Raw genomic sequence first — 26,372 nt, 5'->3', positions numbered from 1 at the left:
ACATTTATTTTATTCATATAAAAAAGATTTTTACATACACCATGCTGTGTACTAGCTGTTAAGTAACAATCTTACTGTCGTTATTCCTGTCACTCCTCCTTCAGCCCATCCCTACTATTTTGTTGCCCCAAACCTCTGAAGTATCATATCTGAAGTTAGATCTGAAGACATCCTTGGGGAATGGACTATGTCTTACTATCTTGTGAACTGTCTACCACACTTGTGTGCTGTAAAATACATAATGAATAGGTTTCTATTGTGTAATGAAAATTCTAGCATCCAAGGTTTATGATTAATAGCAGGCGAGATTTCTACTTTGCTGCTCTTAGTGAACAACTTGCAGGTGGAGGACTACTTCTAGGTGGTTTCCATCCCTGCAGGGACAGGCTGGAGGATAGCATCTCAGGATTTCTTTCAGCCAGCACTAAGCAGTTGGGTCAGAGGAAGAAGTTAAGAAGGATGTATCTTGCAAATATTTCAGCCAAAAATGCCAAATTCTATAGGATTTCCAGTGGTTCTATTACCTTTCCTAATCACAACAATTTAATGTAGCTCCCCTTGTCCCATAAGTCCCTGCTCTGGTTTCATAATGCAACAGTCTTTCCTTTATCATACTGCTTTAGCTTGTAGGACTTTATACAGCTCCTACCAAAATTCTAACAAGTAGATGGTCACCATTCAGAACACTATTAACTTGGACAGCCATGTGTTACACTAGAAGGCAAAGTAATTTTGATGAATAAATGTTACTTTCCTTTTCCACAACAGTTGTTTCAGCATTCAATTTTCAAAGTACTAAGGAAAACAGACAACTTTCATTACTGCATTTACCAGGAACATAAGCCTTACGTATATAAAACCTTGCTTTCATCTCTCATGCTTGCAAAACATACACAGTATTCCCCTACATACTGTTTAATAGAGCAATAAATCTAGTAATAACCATAAACAAAGTTAGCTTGTGTAGGTTATACTGCTCATCTAAAATTTGTGAAGATTCTAGATACGATTTTTCAATGCTTTAAGATACTAAATTCATACCATCCTCAACTAAAATTGCATTTAAAGATTATTACAGCATTAACGTACATTAAGAACATAAAACCTGCCATACTGGGTCAAACCACAGCCCACCTTGCCCAGTATCCTGTCTTTGACAGCATCCAGTACCAGAGCTTCAAGGGGAATGTAGAGAACAGGGCAAATATGGAGTGATCCACCCTTTTTCCACTCCAAACTTCTGGTAATCAGAGGTTTAGGGTCACCCCAACTATGGGGTTGCATTCCTGACCATCTTGACTAAAAACCATTGATGGACCCATCCTTCATGAATGTATGCAGTGTGGTTGTAGCTATGTCAGTCCCAGGATATGAGAAACACAAAATGGGTGAGGTAATCTCTTTTATTGAACCAACTTCTGTTGGTAAGAGAGACAAGCTTTCAAGCTACAAAGAGTTCCATGTGATGAGTTGTGCCTTGTGTGAAAAAGTACTTCCTCTTGTTTGTATTAAACTTGCTGTCTATTAATTTCATTGTGACCCCTGGTTTTTTATTTTCTCTTTCACATTTCTCTATTCACTTTTCCCCAAAATTCATGATTTTATAGATCTATATCAGGGATCGGTAACCTTTGGCACGTGGCTCAACAGAGTAAGCACCCTGGCGGGCCGGGCCAGTTTGTTTACCTGCCACATCCATAGGTTCGGCTGATCGCCACTCCCACTGGCCGCGGTTCGCCGCTCCAGGCCAATAGGGTGGCAGGAAGCGGCAGCCAGCACATCCCTCAGTCCACGCCGCTTCCCTCAGCCCCCATTGGCCTGGAGCGGCGAACCGCGGACAGTGAGCCGCGATCGGCCAAACCTGTGGATGCGGCTGGTAAACAAACCGGCTCAGCCCACCAGGGTGCTTACCCTGATGAGCTGCGTGCCAAAGGTTGCCGATCCCTGATCTAGATTACTCCCTCCCCAGTTGTTTCTTTTCTAAACTGAACAACCCTATTCTTTTTAGTCTGTCCTCATATGGAAGCCGTTCTATACTCTTGATTATCTTTATCAATCTTAACCTTTTCCAGGTCCACTATATCTTTTTTGAGAAGGGGTGACCAAAACTAGACACAGTATTCAAGGCGTGGATGCACCACAGATTTATATAGTGGCATCACAATAGTTTGTCTTATTTTCTACCCCTTTTCCTAATACTTCCTAACATAATGTTAGCCTTTTTTACCCCTTCTGCACATTGAGTGGAAGTTTTCAGAGAACTATCCAGAGTGACTCCAAGATCTCTTACTTGAGTGGTAATAGCTAATTTAAAACCCATAACTGTATATGTATATGTGGTATTATTTTTTCCAATGTGCATTACTGTGCACCTATCGAGGTTGCACATTACCTGCCATTTTCTTGCCCAGTCATATAATACAGTTATGCTTTAGTGTTTGTCAACAGGGACGCTATTTATAATTAAGGTTGAGTTGAAGTTTACATTGTAAGCCTCCTTTTTCAGTTGGCTCAACTTTCTCAAATTCTTTCTAGTCTGAAATTTTCCAGACTTGATTACAAGATGGTTATTTTAAATGAAATTTTTAGCAACATTAGATCAGCCATTTTTGAGTAACAAAAACATTTTGAGGTCTATCATTAAGGAAAAGGACTAAAGACTTGTATGAATGAAAGATTAGGTCTCCAATCAATCATTTTACACTCCATATTAAACTTGCCAGAATGATGAGTCACAGCATTTTTCCTATTTAAAATGTTAATAACTTTTCAAGTTTGACTAATCACGTAATCTTCAATATCATGCACTGGATCTCAGCTAGCTAAGAACTAAAATCTAGGTTCTCTTTTTATTTCTGTGAAAGTTTTTTAATTTTTTTTTTTTAGGATACACTTGTTTAGGGTGTTATCTTTCAAGAACCCCTTGTACAATTTTAGTTCAAATTTGGTAGAAATATATATTCGCCCAAGGCCTAATCTACTAATTTTGAGGCCACTGTGACATGTGGATTTTGAAAGAGGTGAGGGGAAAGACACTGAATTTATAATGAAAAGCTCAGATGAAGCCTCAGCTACGGACTAGGATGTTGCTGCACAATGTTATTAATTCAAGTTACACTCCAAAGAGCAAAGAAAGGGGAGGGCCTCAGAAAATACTGGTCTCTTCCAGTCAATCTTTTGCATTTCAACCCTTCTATCCTGAAAATACTGTAACTCAATTTATTAAAAGCAACACTTACATATATCAGGATGAGGTAATGATGCAGTCATTTCTTATATTTATGGGGCTAGGTTTAATCCTAAACATTGAACTGTTTGGTTATATTTGGCATTTACTCTTTTCTCTCTGCTGGCAAAAATATTTATGCTGCACCTGAGTGCATATAACTGTTGCCCAAAGAACCACAAAGCATATTCTTCCAAAGGCATTTTTGTCTAGAAAGATACGGGAAGTCTTAACTGAGTTATTTTGGTTTTACTTACTACTGTCTGTGGTACTTAAATGAAGATGGTCAGCAGTTACTCCTAGCTATTCTCTTCTGGAGCAAATAACTGTTCTATATCAAAATTCAAAAATTAGTTTTCAGATTCTGAAAGTATAGCTACTGTATTTGTTAGAAGACAGTTTATATGAATGGAAATAAAATCTGCAGAATGAATATTAAAATCTCTTCACCAAGAAACATTAAGTTTTTCTAAAATACTGGCACTCTGCTTGTTAGTAGTTTTTAAAAAAGCAAAATTTATGCAGATTAGTATTATAAACACATTACATAATGATAATTTGTTTATTAATAAAGCACAAATGTTTTCCATTTGCCAAATCATTTCTGATTTGCTTAGAACAGGCAAATAGCACAAAACTTATTGGTCAAATAAAATTTAAGTTTTCTAGAAAAAAACTTAAAACTAGTTATATAATTAAACTACAGGGCACTTAGTCCTGAGGCTAAAAAGCCTATTATTCTCAGCACTTTTCACTGATCAAGAAAACAGGTTACACAATCTGTTGTGGCAGCAGAGGGATATTTATTGTTTCATATCTGCCTAAAGACCCTATCCTGCTACTACCAGAGCTTTTCTTTTTTCTTTGTTTTTTTACTCCGCAGTGTTTCTAAGTATGGTGACAGCCGCATCAGGCTTTACTAGTAGCAGTGCAAGCTCAGTGAAAATCTGGGAAATATAAGTGGAAACATGAGAGACGGCTTTATTTGGCAGTGCTAAAAAAATACCAGGACAAATGGCTAAACAGTGTTGGGACAGCAGGATGAATAATCAATGAGCAGAGAGCAAGATAGAGGCTCCCTCAGATTCTGGATCGACAATCGACAACTGAGAGATTATTTTTTGCAATGGTTGACTAAATATGGTCAGGGAAGAGAGAGGCACAAGAGAGCCTGTTTGCCTGGGAGTGCATGTTTCAAATGCTTAGCTGCCTATAAAGCTGTAACAGTTTTGCTCATGCCCTCTGAGTGGGAAATACAGTTAGTTTCTTCTGTAGTGTGCATGTGGGAGCCCTGACCTCACTCACAGACTTGACCTCTGGAGATGGAATGTAGCTTCAACACAGATCTGCCTACAGTTAAGCCTGGAAACTTAACCTCAATCAAGAACAAATGCGGTGCAATATCTAAGGAGCTGGAAGAAATTTTTTTTTTTTTTTTTTTTTTTTGGGTCACTCCAACTTTTTCTCTGATTACTTTCATCTGCCAATGGGCTGAGTTCACCATCCCAGGGCTTCCTAGCATCTTTCCTTGGACACTTAATTCTTAGCCCAGCAGCCACAAGGTATTAATTTCTACGCAACATCATCCATATTTTATCAATCCAAGAAAGGTAGCAGCACCAAGTAAGCTTCACTGTTCACACTATTTTGCTTTGAAGTTTTATCTATTTAAGGTGGTAAGGTACTGTATTCACTGACACTTCCCCCCTACTCCCCCTCGCATATAATGAAGAGCTGAATCAGACGAACACTCAAGATGAGATGGCTGCTGCTGATGTATCTCTCTAGGTCATTACCTCTCTTCCAACTGCAAATGCTGCATGATACTAAGCTTACAGGTAATAGGAGGCCTGTGTTATTCTGCACATTTAAAGGATACCTATGACTTTCTGCATGTTTAACTATTATTTACTAGATTGTTTTTATTGTTATATTCGTATCTCTATTCTGGGCACAGCTTAATTTCAGTGTGTTAAAGTATCAAGCATTTGTAGTGTAAAGAGCAGGCTTAGCGAAAACTCTAGTCCAAATTTCACAGCAGATATTTGACAGATCTTTTATCAGATATGCACTGGTAGTGTATTGCCATGCAATGATTTCTAAAAATCAAAATGATTTAATTTTAGTGAAAAGCATCACCGTACCTTAGAAATCACAACTAACTCAAACATTTTAAAACTATATTTTTAAAAAGTCAATAGTACAGTAATTCACTGCTTAGCTCCAAAACATCTGTTAGATTTTTAGTGATCTACCTTAGATGTACAAGAAAACAACCCATTTTAAACCTAGAATGTGCATGCTGTAATTCTAATGCTGCATTGCTGTTTCTCCTTGTAGTACTGTGCTAGCTACTGCCACACTCTGATTTGCTCTCTATCAGCTGCACTAGCTTTTTGTCATGGGCTGCAGAAATTTTTACTTCCACTGCTCTCCCCTTTTCCCAGGCCTATTAAATTTACTAATTTTTAAGTTTATTTCAAAATAGCGTTTCTAACACTGGAAAGGCAAAGTCTACTATAACTGACACCAACTTTTTTTTTTTTTTTAAATACCTACTAACTATAAATTAGGCAGTCAATCTACTTCTGTCGGCTCTTTAAAAGTCACACCCTGCCCGCATACTGAATGTTTACTGGTCATTAAAAGCTGATCGTGTACCTCGGAACCACATAACAGAATGTGAAGAAAGGGGATAAAATTCAATTTAAACAGATGAACATTTATTATTTATGTAAATTGGCATTGATATTGTAAGCCTGAAAAAGATTCTGTGACTGAAGCAGGTGAGCAACTACACAAACTCAAAAAAACTATTCTAGAAGTGCCGAGTAAGCATTGGCTCTCACATATGACCTCTGGCTCGCTAAAAGCCCAAATCCTGCCACAATCATTTTTAAAAAATTCAATGTCATCTTTTCAATTAGCAGGATCAGCAGCCTTGTGGGAGTTTGGTTTTTATTTGTTTTGCTTTTTTGTTTTAAGTCTGGATCTGCAGTAGAAAGAGATACTAGACCTGGGGGGAAGTGGACAGGATTTTTTGAGAGGGGGGGAAGGGGGTAAAGGTTATTTCCTTCCATCATATTGGATGAGTTTATACTTCCCTTCAGGATACTAAATGCAATCTGTATACCAGCATGGAAATCTGGCAGAAGACTCAAAGAAAACTGAAGTTCTTATGGTGGACTACAATTATCTATTCCAGGAAAGTACTTTGCAAAGCCACCCACCAATGACATCTCTACCTTCAAAATTGGCCAGCCAGAATGAACACCAAGAGACAACAAAAATCTGGATAAGTGCTTCAAATGTCCATGTCATCACGGAACATGGAACTGTAAAACACTTTAAGTCACTTTGAAGGTAAATTGCATTGTAAAGTTCAGTCTTAGAGAAAAAGGTTAGCTTATAACAAGTTTATTTTAAGACTGTTCTTTCAAAGAAATGACAACATGCATTCTGCATCTTCTAACAAGGAAAGGAACGAAAAAGCAAAATACTTTCAGATTCTTTTTGACAGATAGCTGAGCAACTATATGTATTCCTGCCCAGAGTACATACTTCTTTATGTACCCATATGAACATATAATGCTATGGAATGTAAAGAAGTATGTATTTTTGGCAGGCACTGAACAACCAGTAAGAGGAAATTAAACTGCAGCTGGAAGAAACAGGTCTCCTATTGTTTGAATGACTTTCATGTGGCAAATTAACAAATTAACTTGGTAAGGGTCAGATGACGCTAATGCCAAAGTAAAATCACGTAGTGCTTATGAATCTTGAAACATTATCCCAAGTCACTTATTTAGAGGGTGGGTAGAGAAAGTTCTGTTATTGGTTGTAGATAAATTATGAACAAAACTTCAGGGTTTTTGTTTATAAATTCAAAATGAGTTTGGAAATGCAAATAGTCACACTAGAAAACTCTGGATGAAATATATAGCCTATTTGCAAAAATGATTATCAATCCTATTCAGAAAAATCTTTTTCACCCTAACTTTATTCAACTAAAGTAGACTTTTTTAAAGATTATCTAAAGAAATGAGGAATGTGATTAAAAGAAAATCTTAAGTCTGCAGACCATGCTCTGATTCCAAAATTAAGTTTGCCTAATAATCCATAGACACCGAGTCTAGTAATAATTAACAATGTTGTAAGAAACTGCTTGGCAGTTAGTTTTTGATTTAGCAAACAGAAGAGAAAAATGTTTTCAAAATAATTTTAAATTACCATATACAAATTCTAATATTTTAGAGACATAAATTTGGTGTTTCTCCAAATCAACCGTTATTAAATGCACTGAGAGCTTGGATGGAATAAACTGCAGTGTCAGGTTCATGCATGTAAAGTGACAATGCAGAGATTTCTAGGCCACAGCTGCCAGTCAGCGGATTAAGGCTAATGACAGATTCCAAAACAAAAACACGGGAATGACAGAACACAGGATTCCTACATTTTTCTGAAAAACGCAGTCTAATTTTAACAAAACTGGCTAAGCAATTCTGAATTACATATGAAATTATCAAATTTATACTGCTGCTCCTTAAACTCTTCACCTAAAATTTCAGTTTTAAATTATGAAACCCCTAGTTTGGTAAGCTATAATTGTAAAAACTATATGGAAAATAAGAGAAAGGTGAAGCTGTCAACAGAAGCATACCATTTATTTCTAAAAATTAATGTTAACTAAAACACATCAACAAAATCAGTCAACACAAAGAAATTTTTACGTAACGAATGACTTGTGCTGCACTTACTCATCTATGTATAGATATTACAGGAGGTTCCAAACAGTAATGCTTGCATATTATACATGCTTGTCATAACAGGCACAATTGGCCCAGATTAAAGAATAAAGATTCTGAGTCCATTCGTTTATTTTAATATTTTTAAAATTCTGGGATCGTTTTTTGTGTCAGGAAAGGAAAATCTCAAATGTAAGAGACCCAAAGGATAATTATGCCTTCAAAAATATTAGTTTATTGGATATGTGTTCCATTTTTCAAAGGAGGCGTATTTTAATCACTACAAAATACCAAAAATTATTAGATATCACCAGCTTTTTTTTTTTAAAGTATTTAGCCAGAACTATAGAATTACACTTATATAAAAAGGAATCAAACTAATGTAACTGTATTCATAAGGTAATTTTTTATAAATTGGTCTGAGTTATTTTCCACATGATCAAATACCTTGGAATGTAGTCTGTATAGAACTCCAACCTCCAAATTACAGGCTGTTTTATAATGGAAAAAAGCTAAACTATTAGCAACTCTACTGGGTTTCATAATGCTGCTTAGCTTCTAGGCTCGTAACTGACAGATCTGTAGACTGAGAACCCAATTCACTATTGGAGTAAGTGGTAAGTGGACAACTTCATTTATTTCTCTGAAGCTTTCCATGTTATGCCAGCAATTGATATGTAGGTTTCAATCTAAATATCTGACTATCTTTACTAAGGATCAAACTTATTGTGACGGGTTCTTTATAACAAGCCACTGATGCTGAATCCGCTCTTGCTATGCCGTAATAAGACAGCAATTCTACTATGAAACAAAATGACAGTTCTCAGAGAGATATAAAAGTTAAAATTATATATTGACATTGCTTCTTGCTAGCTCATATTAACCTATCTCTAAGAATATACTCAGTCACTCTAAAATGTCACATCCATCACTTAGATCAGCTGTTCAATTTTAACTGAGCACATGCTGAACTCTGGGCATCTGCTGACACTGTTGTAACTCAAATATTTCAACTGCGTGACTGACAGGGATAACAGATGCTGACATTATCAAATGCTACACTGCTTTTCCATGGCCATTTTTTTGCCCCGATATGGCCAGTACATGAAACTGTATTGCCATCCAAAAGCACACTTGAGCAGCTGGATCTGTAAAACAGCTCCTGTATAACTGGTAAAAATAGAAGCCACTTTTATAGCGGTCTTTAATGCTTAAGTTCAAATGACACACCTGCTATGTTTCTATTAGGATAGATGGTGTAAAGAATATATTTACATAAATTTCATCATTAGACTTCACAACAAACAGACGAAGACTACACTTGACAGGAGCATTATTAGTGCATGGTTTGAACTAATGTCTCCCCGGCAAAGCTTAAAAAAAAACCCAGGTCTTCAAATGCAATATTTGTCTGTTTAGTGTATCTATTGCAATTTACCAGCACAAATTACCTTTAAGAAAATGCATGAAATATAGCACGTTTAACTCTACTTATAAAAAGATATGTAGTGTGTTAAGGAACCTTTCATCTAAAAGGGCTTTAGATAAAGAAAATTCCAGATTGATAACATCAGGTGTTTGTACAGAAAGAGAAAGCATGTGTAAACAGAAAAAAATTCCCTTGTACTATAATGGCATATATGGGAATTCCTAAAGTGAATGCTAAGCAGAAATGTACCAAAATTAATTAAAAGCACTTGATATTTATAAGAGAGAGGCTACAATACTCCTCTTTCCACAACCTAATCTGTTACTTGTGCTAATCAACTATTGTACTAAAGCAGCAGCAAGATATAAAGGGTGTGGGGGGGAAGTGTTGCTTTCTCTAGTGCACTTTAATTTAATGAGTAAAAGGAATAAATGTAAGTGGCCCTAAACATAAATCCAAACACTCTCCAGAATTAAACAATCAAAAGAAAAAATGTTTAATACTGCCACTGTACTTTGACATGAGGCTAGTCTATAGTTGTGCCTACAAAGATGCTAAAAGAGAGAACAGACTGGTATATTGTATAAGGCATTCTGGGGTAAATGTTTCCTTCCTGCCCTCCCTCCAAAAATGACTTAAGTTAAATCTCCAATTACTTTAAAAATTAAAAGTGAAGTGTCAATAAGTGTAACATTTATAGCTGAAAAATGTGTGTACTTTTAAAATTGTACGTGTACAATAAAAAACTCAGCTGTTTTGTTATAAAAAGTTACAGCTTTCCTGCACTCCAATGCTTTGCTAAAGCTGGTAAAATGGAACCAAATCACCTCTTCAATGGATTTGGTCCCCTTCAACCAGCTGTAGCTATGCATTGATCACTACAGGACATCAAATATTTTCAATAATGGATTTAACACTTGTATAATGGCAACTTTGAACATGCTTCAACTATTCTGGACAGATTAAATGCACACGGTCAACAGAAGGAAACAAATGTGAAAGTATGGTATTCAGTTATACTTCAGGATGTCCCAAAGGCAGTATTTCTAGATAAACAATTACTTGTAGAATTATTTGTGTTTCACTTTCTGTTCTTATTTAGTAAAAAATGGTACCAATGGTAATTTCTATAAGAAAAAAATTCCGCATTCAAATAAATTGATTGTTCAGTCATGTATTGCTTCCTGTTTTTTCTTAAGGTTTCTCCCCCCTGCTTTAAAAACACACAAAAAAGGAGGGGGGAGAGGGAAACGTACTCTACTATATTGATTCTGCTTCACAGGTATTCTTTTTCTAACAATATTGTACTAGAGAGGAAATCCCTCAGGGAAGCAACTGTATTTGCATCTTGTACATGTTGAGAATATTATTTACAATTAACAGCTAATAAATTTGTCACTGACCTCGATGCTACACTCTAATTCGCCACCTACTCGCAGGTCTAACCCTGAGAGATTATATTTCCTCCCCACTCACATTTAGAAAAGTCTTCTGTAAAAGCATTTTCTGAACTTTTTTCTATACTGTAATACCTTCCTAAAGTGTATGTCTTATGTTCAGCTTCCCAAATTGAATCACATGCACTTACTGAATTAAGTGCAAATACCAAGTCAAGATAATTTTCATCCTTTTAGAAAAATGACTAAAATTTTAGCACTTCACCCACACCCAACCTATTGCCCTGGCAACTTAGTCATCCAAATACATCTGAGAATAACCCCCCCCCAAAGTAATCCTGTAATTCTTACTAAGGCTAAACATACTTTTGACAAATCTCATTTCTCTATTTCATCACCACCAAACAGTTCAGTACCTCACCCATACATAACATGGATTCACCCAATACAAATACCAAAACAGGAAATAGCAAAAGGATTTCCAACTCCATTTTAAAAGACAAGTATAATCTCCCAAATTGTAATTACTAGTTTATGAACAAATTAGCCTCTGCAGCAAAATACATGCCATTTGCTATTAAAGAAAAGTATTTGAAAAGTGCATCTTACTGTTAGACATTCAGCTTCTGTTCCCACCTAAAGCTAAACTATACTAAAATTATAACTTTGAATTATTCCTTTGATGAACTGGTAATATGGATGCCCATAGGATGGTAGTCTGTATGGCCATTACTTAAGAAGTCCTTTTGGGCAAAAAGGCGATTCAATTTAAGATGTTAATTGCACTATTCTTTACGTTTTATTCCCAAGACAGAATGCAGAATCAAGATGTTTGCGGCTACGGGAACAAGTGCACTCACTCACTCTTCACAGCTACATTCTTTAGCTCAAAATATTTGAAGCAACAGACGATTTCTGGACAAATTAAATATAACCATGGTTATGGTAATTTGGAAAATATGATTGACCCGTAATATATACCCAAGTCCTATTTTTGTTTCTATTTGGTGCTTGTAAAATTTGGTTAAGAAGTAAGAAATGGACATATCTCAAAATTAGGGAAATGTCTTTACAACTTTCAGCAATGGGGTTCATAATCCTTAGGGGGGGAAAAGGCTGAAGCTAATGAGTTTGTAACAATCTGGTATATTTAGGTGGACTCAAAAATTTTAACAAGGTTCTCTGTTAAATAAAAATGAAATTTCTACACACTTACTCCACCTATCTTGAACATAATTGTTTCTTCTTACTCAGCAATTCCTTTAAGCAAGAAGTGTATCTATGGCACATACGGAATCAGGTCTACTGTATTGTATAAATTTTACATACTATTACAAAAGCCAAGAAAACTCTTATTCTGTACTGATGGTTCTTTCATACATGTACACACACGAAGGTAAAATATCTTACCTGTTACAATAATTAAAACTCAAACGTTAGGATGTTGATTACTGGCCATAATCAACATATCATCATTAAGACACACTTACTGTATCCGCACAAGCACACTTTCATAGGACAAATGTGTAGAAAAAAATTCTGAATCATCTAAAACTATAGACCACTTAATTATTTACTGTCTTATTTTAATTAAATATTTTCTACTTAATATCCAAAATCAATTAAACATTTAATGATTTTTTTCAGATTATTAATTAAAACAAAACATTAGAAAGAAAGCATTAGGAAATAAGCAAAGATCAACAGAGAAACGGCAATATATTAAAACCTTGCAATTCAACATAATTCAATGTGCTAGATATAAAAGGCTAATAATATCAACAAAGTTGAACCACATTTACCTCAATGATCTACAGACACGTAAAGCTTTCAGAATAAAAGCTAAACTGTAATTTTACAATAGCATACCGCTATCTCCTGTGACCAAATGATGTTGGTACTCAAAATTGACAAATTTGCACAAGGTTTTCTGAGAGCGAGGCTAAAGGTGAAGCATATGGTAGTGTATTGCTGTTAACTTAATGGTCTGTAGAGTGGTAGCACAAACAGCTTGTTGGTTGATTGGTTTTTTTGGGGGGAGAGGAGTTATCTTTGCTTGAGTTTCAGCCACGATGTTCACTGGCACTCTTGGGGTACTAGAATGTATGAGCCACCCTGTGCATTAGTTCCAGGCCCCTACTTGCAGGTGAATGCCAAAAGAGAGGTGTGGAGGCCATTGCTGGAGACCAACTTTTAAAAAAGGTTGTTAAACCTTTATTCAAACAAACAACATTGCTTTACTGACACATCAACGATCACAAATCTATTTTGGGGGGGGGCTGGGGGAGACTAAGTCATGACAGAACTCTTCCAGAAACTTCTAAGAGTCCTTAGCTGTATGACCCCATCTCCATACTATCCTGGAGTCTCCCTATATGAGGGAAAAACATAATAGTTGTGGTGGGGAACAATCTGGGAGTCAAATGTCTATGACAAGTCTTTTAGAACAACTGCCTTCAAATACTACTGACAAGGTGCTGACAGACTTGAAGAGTCTAGTGGGGTTTATACAGTTGCTCTTAATGAGGTCTGCCTGTTGTTTATTAGTAGGACTAGCAACCTGTCATAAAGAGGAATGTAAGGGTGTAGTAGACACTCAGCTGCTTCTGGATGCCAACTTGGCAAGTGTCAAGGAATCTCTTTACATCATCCATCTAATCTTTTAATAGTAAGCGTTGCTGTATAATCCAAGCACTTCTGAAGTAAATTAAATCTATCTAAATTTGGCAAGAGGTTTGGATCCTTTTGTGATGTGTCTTCACACTCATGTCTGTCACCTTAAGACTAGATTACTGCAGTATTCTGCACAGAAATCTATACTTCAAACTATGTGAAAATTATAGTTAATCTAGTAAAACACCAAGATTTCACATGACACCATGGCAACTCATGAGGTGCAAAGACTGCACTAGCTTTAAATTTATTTCCAGATTAAGTTAATGTTCTGGTTTTGTCTGAAAGCCTTAAATAGTTTATATACCTTCTATTTAACAGACTGCCACTCTATATGTGATACAACATAACAGTTAAGAACAAAGTACCTGAGCTAATAGTCCCCTAGTTTTAACTGGGAGGAGGCTGGCTGGAGGGCAATGAAACGGACAACCAATAGAAAAAGTTTGACCGCTGCAGACAAAACTGCACCTGGGACTACATAAGCCACTCTGGCAAGAGATGAGGGGCCATGAAAATTTCAGAACAAAATGCAAACCTCATGAGATTTTCTCTTAATTTCTTCTCATATCCATGTGGAAAATACTCATCTACTCATACAAAAAATGTATGAAATAATCAAACTATTTCTTCTATAGGTTAGGAAAGAAGAAAAGGAGATTAAAAGAAAACCCACTTAGGAGGTGTTCATTTATTTATTTATTTATTTTTATTTATATTTAGTTTGATGAGAGCCATACAAGCACCTACATAAATCTACGCTTTCCTCTTCAGTCACAATAGTATCCAGGTACCACCGTAGAGTTCAATCAATCACTTATACCTGGAATATTTTCCCACCTCTCAATCACTGTTCTTAAGCTTGTTACTGCAGGAATGCTTCTCTGGAAGCATGGTCAGAGTAGAACTCATTTGCCACACTGGGTTCCATCATGGAAGAAAAGGCTTCCAACTCCCAAAATTTCCCCCCTAGGATCAGACAGCCTCAGTGGCCCAATAAGCAGTTGTCTCAATGAGTAAGAGTGGTCTTGACTCCAAATACAGGGAATCTAATCTTGAGGTGAAGAACATATGGATCACGGTCACTAGGCAAGGTCCTCAGAGCAACAGCCATTGAATCCTGACAAGCTGGAGACAGAAGATGGTACTTTTGCCTACTGCTGCTACCTAGATATCAAGGAGCACTGACTAATCTAGTAAAATGCCAAGGCTTCAGATTCTGATAGTCAGAAAGGCAAGTGCCTTCAAATGAGTGCAGCTAGTCATGTTGTCTAGTGTCTTGATTAGCTCCTTGAAGTGTTTCCTATCTTAGATACTATGGCGATGAGTGCTGTAGAAAAATTTAAGTGCAATTTTTCCTATTCTTCATAACATCATTTCCACTGGATTAAAGTACAGTTCCATTCAAAACAACTAAAACTGTTACTATCTGGTTCTGTGTTTATTATGTGCATCTGATTCCATATGGACATAGCAAATTACAAGTAAATATTTTCCTAACTGCCAGTCATGAAAATGTAAGAGTTAAAAGTCAATCGTGGTTCTCGTCTCATGTATTAGCCACAAAAATTAGTAAAGATTCTACAGGCCAAGCAATACCCACAGTTACACGTCCAACTCCATTAGCTTTTCTGTTACTAAACAATTCCATTACCTTTCAGCTCAAACAAGCAATGAAATAAAAACATTAACACTTCATTTATTCATAAAATGCTGGTTTAGTTGCATGCAAATGACATCACATTTTCCATTATATTTGCACTTAATGCTAATGAAAGTGCTGGACTGAAACTCTGGAGAATGCCATTTATCCATAAATAGCTCTTCACAAGCAGTGACAGTGAAAGCTTTCCAAACAGCTTAAATCAGGAGTCATCAACGTTCGGCACGCAGCTCACCAGGGTAAGCACCCTGGCGGGCTGGGCCAGTTTATTTACCTGCTGACGCGGCAGGTTCGGCTGATCGCAGCCCCCACTGGCCGCGGCTCGCCGTCCCGGGCCAATGGGGGCAGCGAGAAGCGGCGCGGGCCGAGGGATGTGCTGGCCGCAGCTTCCCGCCACCCCCATTGGCCCGGGACAGCGAACCGCGGCCAGTGGGGGCCGCAATTGGCCGAACCTGGTAAATAAACTAGCCTGGCCCGCTAGGGTGCTTACCCTGGCAAGCCGCATGCCGAACGTTGCCGACCCCTGGCTTAAATCATGCAAAAAAGCCAACTACTAGAATTATTATATACAAATGAAGATTTTAGAAAAAAATGTGCAGTTACTAAATGCAACAAAACATGCTTACAGATAAACAATTAAAGAATGAACTGTTGCGCATAGGTCAAAAATGGCAAATCTACTTCAATAAATATGCTATTATAAATACATGGTTTTGATGTTTTAAATTATTGTACCATCAAGGGCAAAGTTAACATGACAAACTTAAACATGCTCACTTTACACTGTACAGGGCTTTAGAGGAATATCCTTGTAACTTTGCTTTGTAAATCAGTATTTACTATTCTAAACAGAAAAGATTAAGACATTATGGTTACATGGTTAAGCACTCAAATTACATAATGGCATTGTTACAGTTGTATGTGCAACCCAAAACTGCCTACTTATGAGTGTGAATAATACAATCTTTAACTACATGACCACATATTTTTAAAATATTACACAATGTTTCTATAAGCTTACACATGCAACTTCATCTACTAATGTATGATTATCTGCATATGGCAGGTAGAAAAACTCATTACTATGCTAAGGAATCCTCACTCACTCAGCAACTTACAGTACTCATAGCATGTTACATGAAGACTCCTGCAAATCTGTGCCTCATTCACTGGGGTTTATAAACATATATTATATTGTTACTTGAAAAATAGTAACTTAAGATCAGATGACTCAGGACAGGAATGTTATAATCACACAAGGGGACAGAGTTAAGGATACATATGGATCTATAACCATGGCATTCTCATATCTGAACGCCTACTATTCCCCCAAAGTACTTTTTATGAAATTTCCTAGGCTAATATTTTTTAATTAATTAATTAGGCCAGGACAGCCCTTGCTTCATTCGCAGCATACGTTGCACTATTAGACGCTCATATGAGAATACAATTAACCATGCAAACCACTGTGCTCCTATGGAACCCTTGCTGACTGCACAATTTCAGAAATACCCACATTCCCAAGTATATGTACCTACCATACATGCATGCACAACCCAACCAACCTTCCTTCCATTGGTAGAAAGTTGTTAAAAATACCTCTATTTTAGTTATTGTGCATGTATAAAATACAGTTTTCAAAGCCTCCTAACTCCCAAATCTCAAATTTTCACTGAAATACTCAATGGCTCTTCTTAATAAAGATTCATTCCATTCAAAATTTCAACTTTTTACCCTCAGTTGTTCCAGCTATAGAACAGTTTAATGGTTGTATATAAAAATGTTTTTTAAAATGATTGGGAGAGCATCTCCTTCCCCTCACCACATAGCCAACCATCTCACCCTTCCTTCTCATACTCAGTAGCCGAACCATTTTTAAATAAAGTCTCTCCAAAATTTCACTTTGGGGTAAAAATCTGGCTTGCTACATTTCAGCATAATAAATCTACTATAAAAGTTACCGAAATACCAGAATGTTTTTTCTCATTTTTCCTCCTTTAATCAAACATCATGAACTAAACACTAAAGACAACAAGAATTTACCTGGGATTCCCTCTTAGTGCAGCATGATGGAGAGCATTAAATCCATTGTTGTTTGTAATAGTAACATCTGCCCCAGCTTCTAACAGTACAGCAAGGATGTCATCACGCTTTTTACTTATCGCATCATGGAGCGGAGTGTCACCTTCAGAATCCTAAAAATAGAAATGATTTTCTTCAGCTTCCATATTTACCTATTTAAAAAGGAAATTTATGGGAAAAGAAGGTCTCACATGTCACTATAGGAACTAATGAGATGCAAATACAAGATAACTTTTAATACCATTTTCCAGCACTTACAAATCATAACTCCAGTCCAGTCTGCACACTTAACACTGCTTTTTGGTCATAATAGTTTTTGTGAAGTTTAATCACAGAACGAGGACAGTCTGAAGGAGAAGTTAATATATATGTATTTATTTATTAATTGTATTACTATAGCATCTAAGACCAGGACACCATACTACTAGGCACCATACAAATACAAAACATAAAATACAAAACAGACTGTCACTGCCCCAATGAGCTTACAATCTAAATGTAAGCCAAAAGGGAAGTAGAAGAAAACAATGAGACAATATTAATCAGCATGATAGGTAATTGTCTCAGCAGGCCAGTGGCCCATTTATCAAGCTTTATGTAGGTATCATGGCAGAAGACAGTTTTGGGGAGGAATTTGGAGGAGATAACTTTGCAGCTGTTTATGGGGAGCTCCTGCCCCAATAGTGAGGGGCAGCATGTGAGAAAGCATAAAGGTGTTTTTTTGAAAAATTAACAAGCGAGTGATTTAGGCTGGAATTATTGGCCTAGCAGAGGTGGGAGCTGACATCTCGAAAGAGATGATAGGTAGGATGAGGATAGGGCATCAAGGGCCTCGAAAATGAAGACATGTTGTTTATGTTTGATACAATAGAGAAGAGGGAGCCAGTGGAGGGATGCAGAGACAGGCAACATGTCAAAGCAACACATTAGGAGAAAGATATTTGAAGCAGCATTCTAAGTAGATGATTGGGGCAAGAATGCAACATTAATACCAGGGAAAAGAATGTTGCAATGATTGAGACATGAGTTCATCAGAGCCTGGTCAAAAGTTTTAACTGTGTGGATAGGTAGGAAAGGCTATATCTGAGAAACGTTAAGCAGAAAAAAAATTAACAAGATTCACACATAGCCTGAATGTGAGGAGCTAGAGAAAGGTCTGAATCAAAGAGGACTCCCAGGTTACAGGCCTGAGCAATAGGATGGTTGTGTTGTCCACAGTGAGTGAGAGTAAGAGGTAGGGAGAAGGGAAATTAAGAACTCTGTTATAGTCATGTTGAGCTTTAGCTGTCCGCTGAATATCCATGAGGAGATGTCAGAGAGACAGACAGATCTCAGTCTGGACAGACTCAGGTCTGGAGTAGAGGTAGATCTGTGTGATCTGCACACAACAAAGAGCTATGCACATTTTTCAAGTATGTAGGCAATTTGTAGTTCAGTATCACCTACAAAAGTCATTAACTGCCATGTTTTCTGCATGTATTTGCTATAAAAAGTGTCATGCATCACAAAAAAAGTTAGACATTAAAAATTCTTTAAGTTCAAGATTTATAAAAATTCAAATGTCTACTAGCATAAATTTCAAATATATAGTTCATAAATTTAATCTTCATGTTTGAGACAACTGTCATACAAAAATTCAAGCTAAAACCTCCTCTAAAAAATAATATGAACAAAGCAGACCAATGAAAAATGTGCACCCCCCCAGGATAGTTAAACTTGTGCAAGGCTGTATTTTTAATGAAGCAAAAGGGAAGATTTCATGGGGCAACATTACATTTTATAAATAATTTATGGCTAGTACCAACAAGACAATACATGGTTTAAAGGTGCCAGAAATTTTTCAGCACACACCTGACCACAGAATTTATATTATGTTTCTGGGTGAAATCCTGGCCCTACTGAAGTCAACAGGAGTTTTGCAATTGACTTCAGTGGGGCCAGTATTTCATCACTAGTGCTTATCAATTAGCAGCACACTGCAGCACAGTGTAAAAAGGATCCCTTAGAACTTTTTCTGTGGGAATAGCAGACGTCAAAACAGCAATATCTGCCAAATTTGGCAAACATCCTGCACTGGCCCACCAAAATGAAATGATATAGTTTACTCATTCCAGACAATCTGATTTCTTGAGCTTATTGTATGTAGACTAAATTGTTTTCCTTTGTGCAGCGGGTTGGCTTGAGAGCTAAAGAACATGCCAGTTAGCTACAGCCAAGTCCCAACCCCAAATGCCTCCTGCATTCTCATCCATCTCAGTGAAATCAATTGCTTAACTGCATGCGCATTAGACTTCTCTGCACATGTGCAGAATCTGAAAATGTATTATTGTCATAGGGATTTTCTGATTTGTATTGCCTGTAGATGGTGTAGTTACATATATTCATTGAGTTTACGGACCAAAGGGAGCAGTAGATATAGCCCAGCCTCCTTTATATCACAGGCCATTTGAATTTCACCCAATTGCCCCTATTACTGAGCCAAACAGAACAAGCTGGTTGTTATATCCAATGCTTACAGAAACTGGGGTCTGGATTAAAGTTTGCTAGCTGAGGCTCTACTTCAGTAAGATGGAAGTAATAGGCGAGGAGGAAATAAACTGAGTAAATAGCAATCACTACATTAGTTGCTTTAAGAAAGTTCTCACCTCTTCTTTCCAAGGTGCACAAATAGGAAAATCTGGTGGAGTTTGAAGCACAAGGATATCCAGATAGCAACAGTAGCAGTGTGTTGTATCATTCATATTTGCCTAGGGCTTTACAACCTTTTCTTTCAGATGCTGATCTCAGCACATTTATCCATCCTTTTTCATCTTTAGATTTACATGTGCAATGCACTGTGCATGCAGCTATGTTGAAGCTTCAGGTCAGGCAGAATGTAACTGTCTGCTTATTTAGAAGTGGGGTTTTGTTTGTTCATTTTTGAGGCAGTATTTCTCCCTTTTGCAGTACCGTTTGCACTAGTTTCCAATTAGTTTACAGAGGCAGTTATTCCTCCCTGTGTAATACCATGGCAGCAGAGGCTTTCAATAACAGACTTCATGTTTGAATGGAAGTCTTGTGGCAGACATACTGTCTGATGGGTTCAACTCTGGAAAGTGTTTTCTCCCTTTTTCTGACAGTCTAAATTTGCTAGCCTTTAGGTCATACTGCAAAGCTTCTCTTACCAGATTACATATGTGGGGAAGGATGAGGGGTGCTGACTGGAGGAAGAGAGAGTTAATCTGCATGTTAAACATATTTGTACATTGACCCAATCTATATAGGCTTAAAATATTATACACATGCCTAGAGCAAGGTGCATTTTAAATTTCAATATGAAATACAGAAAACAATTCAATGTAACAGCCTTAATAGGAAGATTTATACATCTACATGCAGCATCCACCTACCATATTTGCATAAATCTTACAGTTTGAAGACAAAAAATGAAAGTCAAAATTTGTTTTACCTGGAGACTAGGATGACAGCCAAAGTCCAGTAAAGTCTTCACAACTTGTAAATGACCTTTGTTAACAGCAATATGAAGTGGAGTCTGTCTGCGTTTGTTGCGAGCATTCAAATCTGCACTGCCTCTGTGCAAAACCTCTATCACAGCACCTTCATCTCCAAAAGCTGCGTGGTGAACAGCCCTGTCTCCATCTTTGTCCTAAAGTGTAAACATTGACTTGAAACAAATTCCATTTGTACTACACAATTATAAAAAGCTTACTTCAAAATGATCAATTAAGGGATCTTTATTGCATTTCCACAATTAGAGAAAAAGCTGTCCATGGCACCACTCAAACACTCAGCTAATCTGTATGAAGTTAGTTCAAAACCAATCAAGCCCCAGCAAAAGAAGCTGAACACACATCTATGTGCAATATGCAATGATCAAGGAAGAAAACAAATATTACCTACATCACACAACTAGTGGGCTGTCACTTATCTACAATATCTATATACAGTAAAAGCTTTGTTATCCGGCATGTTGAGGGAATGGGGGCGGGGGGTGCTGGTTAGTCAAAAATTCTGCTTAACTAAGAATTATACTTACCAATGGAGGGAAGGAGTTTGGGCGCAGGAGGGGGAGCAGGCTCTGGGAGGAAATTTGGATGCAGGAGGGGGGCTGGGGCACGGGAGGGGTTTCGGGGTGTCGGATCTGGGTGGCGTTCACCTCTGGTGCCATGTCCCTACTGCTCCTAGGCGGAGACACGGCCAGGCAGCTCTGCGCAATACTTCTGCCCCAGGCGCTGCCCCCGCAGCTCCTGGCCAATGGGAGCTCCAGAGCCAGCGCTCGGGGTGGGCAGGGCAGCGCACGGAGCCCCTGTGGTCGTTCCTTCGCCTAGGAGCAGCAGGGAAATGTTGCCGCTTCCAGGGAGCCACACAGAGTCACGTAGGGAGCCTGCCAGCCCCATGCCAACCGGACTTTTAATGGATATCAAAAATGCTGGTTTCTAGAGCTTTCTGGTTGGTAAAGTGCCAGATAACACAGCTTTTACTGTAGCTATTAAAGTCTTCCAAGAAAAGTCAGGATAAACTTTTTGTCAAGTTAATAAAAAACAAAAACAAAAAACCAAATTCTATAGGGATGAGCCTAGAATTAGAGAGAAGCTGAGAAAAAAGGATAGATGAATACAGAACTAAAAGGATATTTTAAGACTGTCTTTTAAAGAAGGGTTAAATAGACAAACAAGAGTTAAAGGATTGCAATACTACATTTATACAAAAAAAGATTAAATGAACCCTTTAGTGGGCATATAAATATAAACTCTTTACAATTAGTGACAATTATATATGAAGATAGCTTATATTCCAATATACAAAACTGGATGCTATACAAATGAGCAATAGCTAAATAAAATTAACCGGATTGTTGGATTTTTTGACTCTCAAGATGTGCGCAAAGTGCAATATTTCAATATGCTACCATACACTAGTTTACTGACACTTGGAAAATATCAAGGATGATAAATAGTAAATATTTTTTTTCATAAAAAGTTCCTCTGGATTCCAGTATAGCTGTCTTCAGAACAGTTTGATTTATAAAACCAAATTTTTTCCCCCACAAACAATCTGTGGTTTTAAAAAGTTTAAAATTATGTAGATTATATAAAACATTTAAATAGTTCACAGATTAAAACATGTCTTTGTGCAAAGGGACGGACAGTAAATTGGTATGATCAGACTAGTTGCCAATAGGATATGAAAAGTCAAATTTGCACTCTCAAAAAACATTTAAAAAACAAAATGATGAAAATCCATAGTTTAACCAAACCACCAAAAGACAGATGTCTGGTAACCTAAAAGTGTCCCTTTCTGTCTAGGTATTAGAAATATTTAAATTTACAAGATTTCCACTGAAGAAAGCAGCAACCTTCAAAGACATTGTTAAAACCCTTGTGTATTTTTTGTTCATAATGCTTCCAAATTGTCTTCCACAGATAAAGTTCATTCTCATCCACTAGTAATGGATCAAGAAAAAGAAGAGTCACAAAGTCTAAACACAGTCCAGAAGGAAAGTGTTCTCCTATATTTCTTGGCCACTGATAATGTTCCAGCATGGTATTCAGGATCACTGTCCTGAAGGAGGCTCTGTATAGTTTGACATTAGTGGTGATTAAAGATGCCATGGCACATTTTGTAAGACTAAGTGTTAAAGATGAATGAAATTTCAACTTGGGTAATTACATTCTGCCACTCTAAATTTCCCTTGCATTTTAAGTTGCATACTGTGATTGTCTTCAACTCGCATCTTGAATTGTTGTATAGCATTGTAGTGTTGTGTTAGCTGCTGCATTTCATTCCAGAGTGTTTTCTTTCATTGGGAGGAGAAGCTATTCCTATTCATACTGGTTTACAATCTGCAAACTGCTCTGGGATCCACCAGAATGAAATATTATATATAACTGTATGAAACAGTCAAGTAATTTTAAGTACTTTTAAATACTATGTTAATGAAGTAAGCTATTATTTTTTTCCCCCATTTAATTTCCATAGCCAAAAGACTGAACTTAAAGACTACTGAATCATTAAAATAAACGCAGGTGCTTTTATTTTAAAAGTGTGGAGTTCCAGATATATATGTGCATTATTTCTAGAACTAACTTCAGTAAGTTGTTACTCTAGGGAAAAAATACTAAACCGCATATTTTATATACAGCAGAATCTTAACTGTACTACCTAGAGCTGCCAAACAACTAGCTAAGAAGTTGTCCCAAGTAAAAGGGGCCTTTAAAAAAAAAAAATCCAAACATTAAAATGAAAAAAAAAAAACCTTTATTGAATATTTATAATATTTTATCTATTTTTTTATATTTATTCAATAATTTCTGCAGAAAGACTAGAATGCTAACACTAGGGTGACCAGATGTCCTGATTTTGGGGGCTTTTTCTTATATAGGCACCTATTACCCCTTACCCCCTGTCCCGATTTTTTACACTTGCTATCTGGTCACCCTAGCTAACACCCAGATAAGCATTTGAGCCCTACGTTACTAATCAAATGCATCCTGATTAAGCGGCATTGGTACATATTGTCCTGATTAAGCATAAGTCATCACTGTTCAGTATCTGGTTAAATCAGTTCCCAGGGGAGACAACACAACGAAGTAGCCACCCCAAGTGAGCATGTCCTAAGTGCAATCCTATCTGTGTTCCTTACCATCCAACCTCTTACCCCATGACTAAAAGTCAGTTTTTTAACACTCCCGTTCTCTATTCAATCTAGGGTTGCCAATTTTCTAATCGCAGAAAACTAAACACTCTTGCCCCGCCCCCTGCTCATTCCCCGAGGCTCTGCCCCCGCTCACTCCATCCCCCCACCCTCACTCATTCATTTTCACTGGGCTGGGGCAGGGGTGTGGGTGCGGACTCCCGGGTGGGGCCAGAAATAGGGGTTTGGAGTGCAGGAAGGGGGCTCTAGGCTGGGGTCAAAGGATTCGGAATATGGGAGAGGGCTCCGGGCTGGGGCAGGGGTTTGGGGTGTGGGAGGGGGTATGGGCTCTGGGCTGGGGGTGCAGGCTCTGGGGTGGGGCCAGAAATTAGGGGTTCAGGGTGCAGGAGGGGGGCCCAGGCTGGGGCAGGGGGTTGGGGTGGAGGAGGTGAGGGGTGCAGGCTCCATGCGGCTCCCAGGAAGCAGCTGGCATGTCCCTACTGCTCCTTGGGGGAAGGGCAGCTACGAGGGCTCTACGCCCTGCCCCCGCCCACAGGTACCGCCCCTGCAGCTCCCATTGGCCACGATTCCCTGGGTCTTGCTGAACTCTAGCTTCCCACTCAGCCGGTCCCTGATCCTTGCCACAATACTCTCTTTAGGAGTTTCCCCACCAGTCTTCCTCGTTGCACCTCTCCCCATACACACCGTTACAGCTAGCTGTAGCAGCAACCTCCAGCACCCACCCACCCATCCCCCTCCACCCCAGCAGCTCGTCTGCTTGAACAGTCCCAGTGGAGAGCATATCAAAGCTCCATCTCTGACCCAACAGTTCACTTGTTCAGCAGCCTAATCCAGCTCTCAAGTAGAGTATGCTATATATGATTTTCAGACAACTGTTTTTCAGTAATCTGATTCAGAAAGTCAGATCATGGCAAGCAAGTACCTTTTAAAAGGCAAGCCATTTGTCCCACTCAACAAGCCAACATTTCCAAAGAAAATTCAAATTTGGGAATATAAATGAGAAATTTCAGCTGTCTTCTCTCACCCCTCCATAGATTTTTAGTACAGTTCTATGGTACTTTTGTACAATTTTACAAGTATTTAATACATATGAATTAAATAAGACAAAATGTTTAAATAAGACCTGAATATGCTTTTTAAGATAAATTTCTTCTATACCCAAAGATGAACAGGACTGAAAATGATTTCAGAGCATTTTGCACAGTATTAAATAACTAAGCAGGTATTTAACCTTAGTTCTCATGAACAATCATTCTGAAAAACACAAAAAAATTCCTTCATCTTGCATGAAAAAAATAAAATGGAAGCAAAGCTGTTCTAGAGCAATTCTTGCCAAGTTACTATGTCTTCTTTAACTCAAACCTACTTTACTTTCAGTATGTGAAACCCTCTCTACACTGTATAATGTATGCATAATAAGAAAAGTATCTACTTTGGAGAATGCTCTACCAGCTGCCTGTTTTGTCTGCATCCCACATGCAAAGGGCTGGCCTTGTGCTGCTTCCCATTCACATGAATGAAAGGAAGTTAGGAAGTGCCTCATCCAGCACATTCACACAAGATGGTGTATGCTATACAAATGTATCATTAATCTTTATGCTGCCAGAATCAGTTATGTAATTTTGGTATAAAACAATTCATACTGTTTAAGGAATCAGGCCCTAAGAAATTCAACATTTAGGCTGTGCTTCCTTCCTACTTCATTTTTATTATTTGTATTATCATAAAGTCTAGAAGCTTTAGTCATGGACCAGGACCCCACTATGCTAGGTACTTTGAAATGTAACAAACTGTGAACCTCAAGTGATCCTGCATTCAGGGAATGTAGTTTCACCCCCTGAATAACACTGAAAAAAATTAAAGAGAAAGGCAATGCAGTATGTGAAAACACTTGCCTGTGCTAAAAGAAATACACGATGAACACTATTGTAGTGGAGTTCAATTACCTCTCTATAAAGACTTCACTCCCATAGGCAGAAAGATTCTACAAAGAATTTAAGAATTTAATGTATTTTATCCCTCAGAGATTTTTCCCTTTTAGATGAGGGAGACGGTGTGTGGAGAAAACGTAGAAACATTTCTCACATATTTGTGCACAATAATCCTACACATAGTAACAAATGGCATAATGTTTATTAAAACATACATCCCTGGATTTTATTAGCCAACCAATATGATTCAGCCAAACTAAATTCTGTGTAATTATGTAGAAGTAATATAGTACTAAAGACTCCAGTGAAAATGTTCAATAAATGACACTAGCTAAACTGCTAATCTCAAGAGAAGGACTATTTTCCCTTACAAAACAGATCATGACCGAATTAGCTGAGGAGCCATCTTGGTCACTCAGACCAACAGGAAAACAAAACTACTTTATCTCTTTTCAGAAGATCTCAAAATGCTTTACAAATATTAATTGATAGCATGAAATGCAATTAATAAGGTAAGAAACACCATCTTTTAACAAAAGAGAATGCTAATGCAGAGAAATCAAGAAGTCAG

At 37.6% G+C, this 26,372-nt stretch overlaps 1 protein-coding gene and 1 long non-coding RNA gene across 9 annotated transcripts in view; one reads left to right on the top strand and one right to left on the bottom strand.

Moving 5' to 3' along the window:
- MIB1 (MIB E3 ubiquitin protein ligase 1) overlaps positions 1-26,372 on the bottom strand; it is a 127,100-nt gene that overhangs the window by 59,478 nt on the left and 41,250 nt on the right. For all 4 annotated transcript variants that reach the window (XR_006175525.2, XR_006175526.2, XM_008178664.4 and 1 more), the window contains exons 11-12: positions 20,664-20,861; positions 17,177-17,328 (exon numbers count right to left, since the gene is read on the bottom strand). Coding sequence is in view for 2 of the 4 variants with exons in the window: in XM_008178664.4 (XP_008176886.1) it covers positions 17,177-17,328; positions 20,664-20,861 (350 nt within the window). In the remaining 2 variants the exon portion in view is untranslated. The remainder of the gene's footprint in view (positions 1-17,176; positions 17,329-20,663; positions 20,862-26,372) is intronic.
- Positions 2,871-23,258, top strand: LOC101942696 (uncharacterized). 5 transcript variants are annotated; one of them, XR_010598011.1, is made up of 3 exons: positions 2,871-5,064; positions 5,800-6,589; positions 22,639-23,258. It is a non-coding gene; the product is annotated as an uncharacterized LOC101942696 (long non-coding RNA). The 5 variants fall into 5 exon arrangements; XR_010598012.1 differs by lacking the exon at positions 22,639-23,258 and having other exon boundaries at positions 2,871-4,849; positions 4,959-5,064; positions 5,800-10,573; XR_002887802.3 differs by lacking the exon at positions 22,639-23,258 and having other exon boundaries at positions 6,432-10,573.

The sequence above is a fragment of the Chrysemys picta genome, chromosome 2 (genome assembly GCF_011386835.1).
Source record: "Chrysemys picta bellii isolate R12L10 chromosome 2, ASM1138683v2, whole genome shotgun sequence".
NCBI classification, from domain to species: domain Eukaryota; kingdom Metazoa; phylum Chordata; order Testudines; family Emydidae; genus Chrysemys; species Chrysemys picta.
Note: the sequence above shows the minus strand (reverse complement) of the source record. Positions and strands in the feature narration are given on the sequence as shown.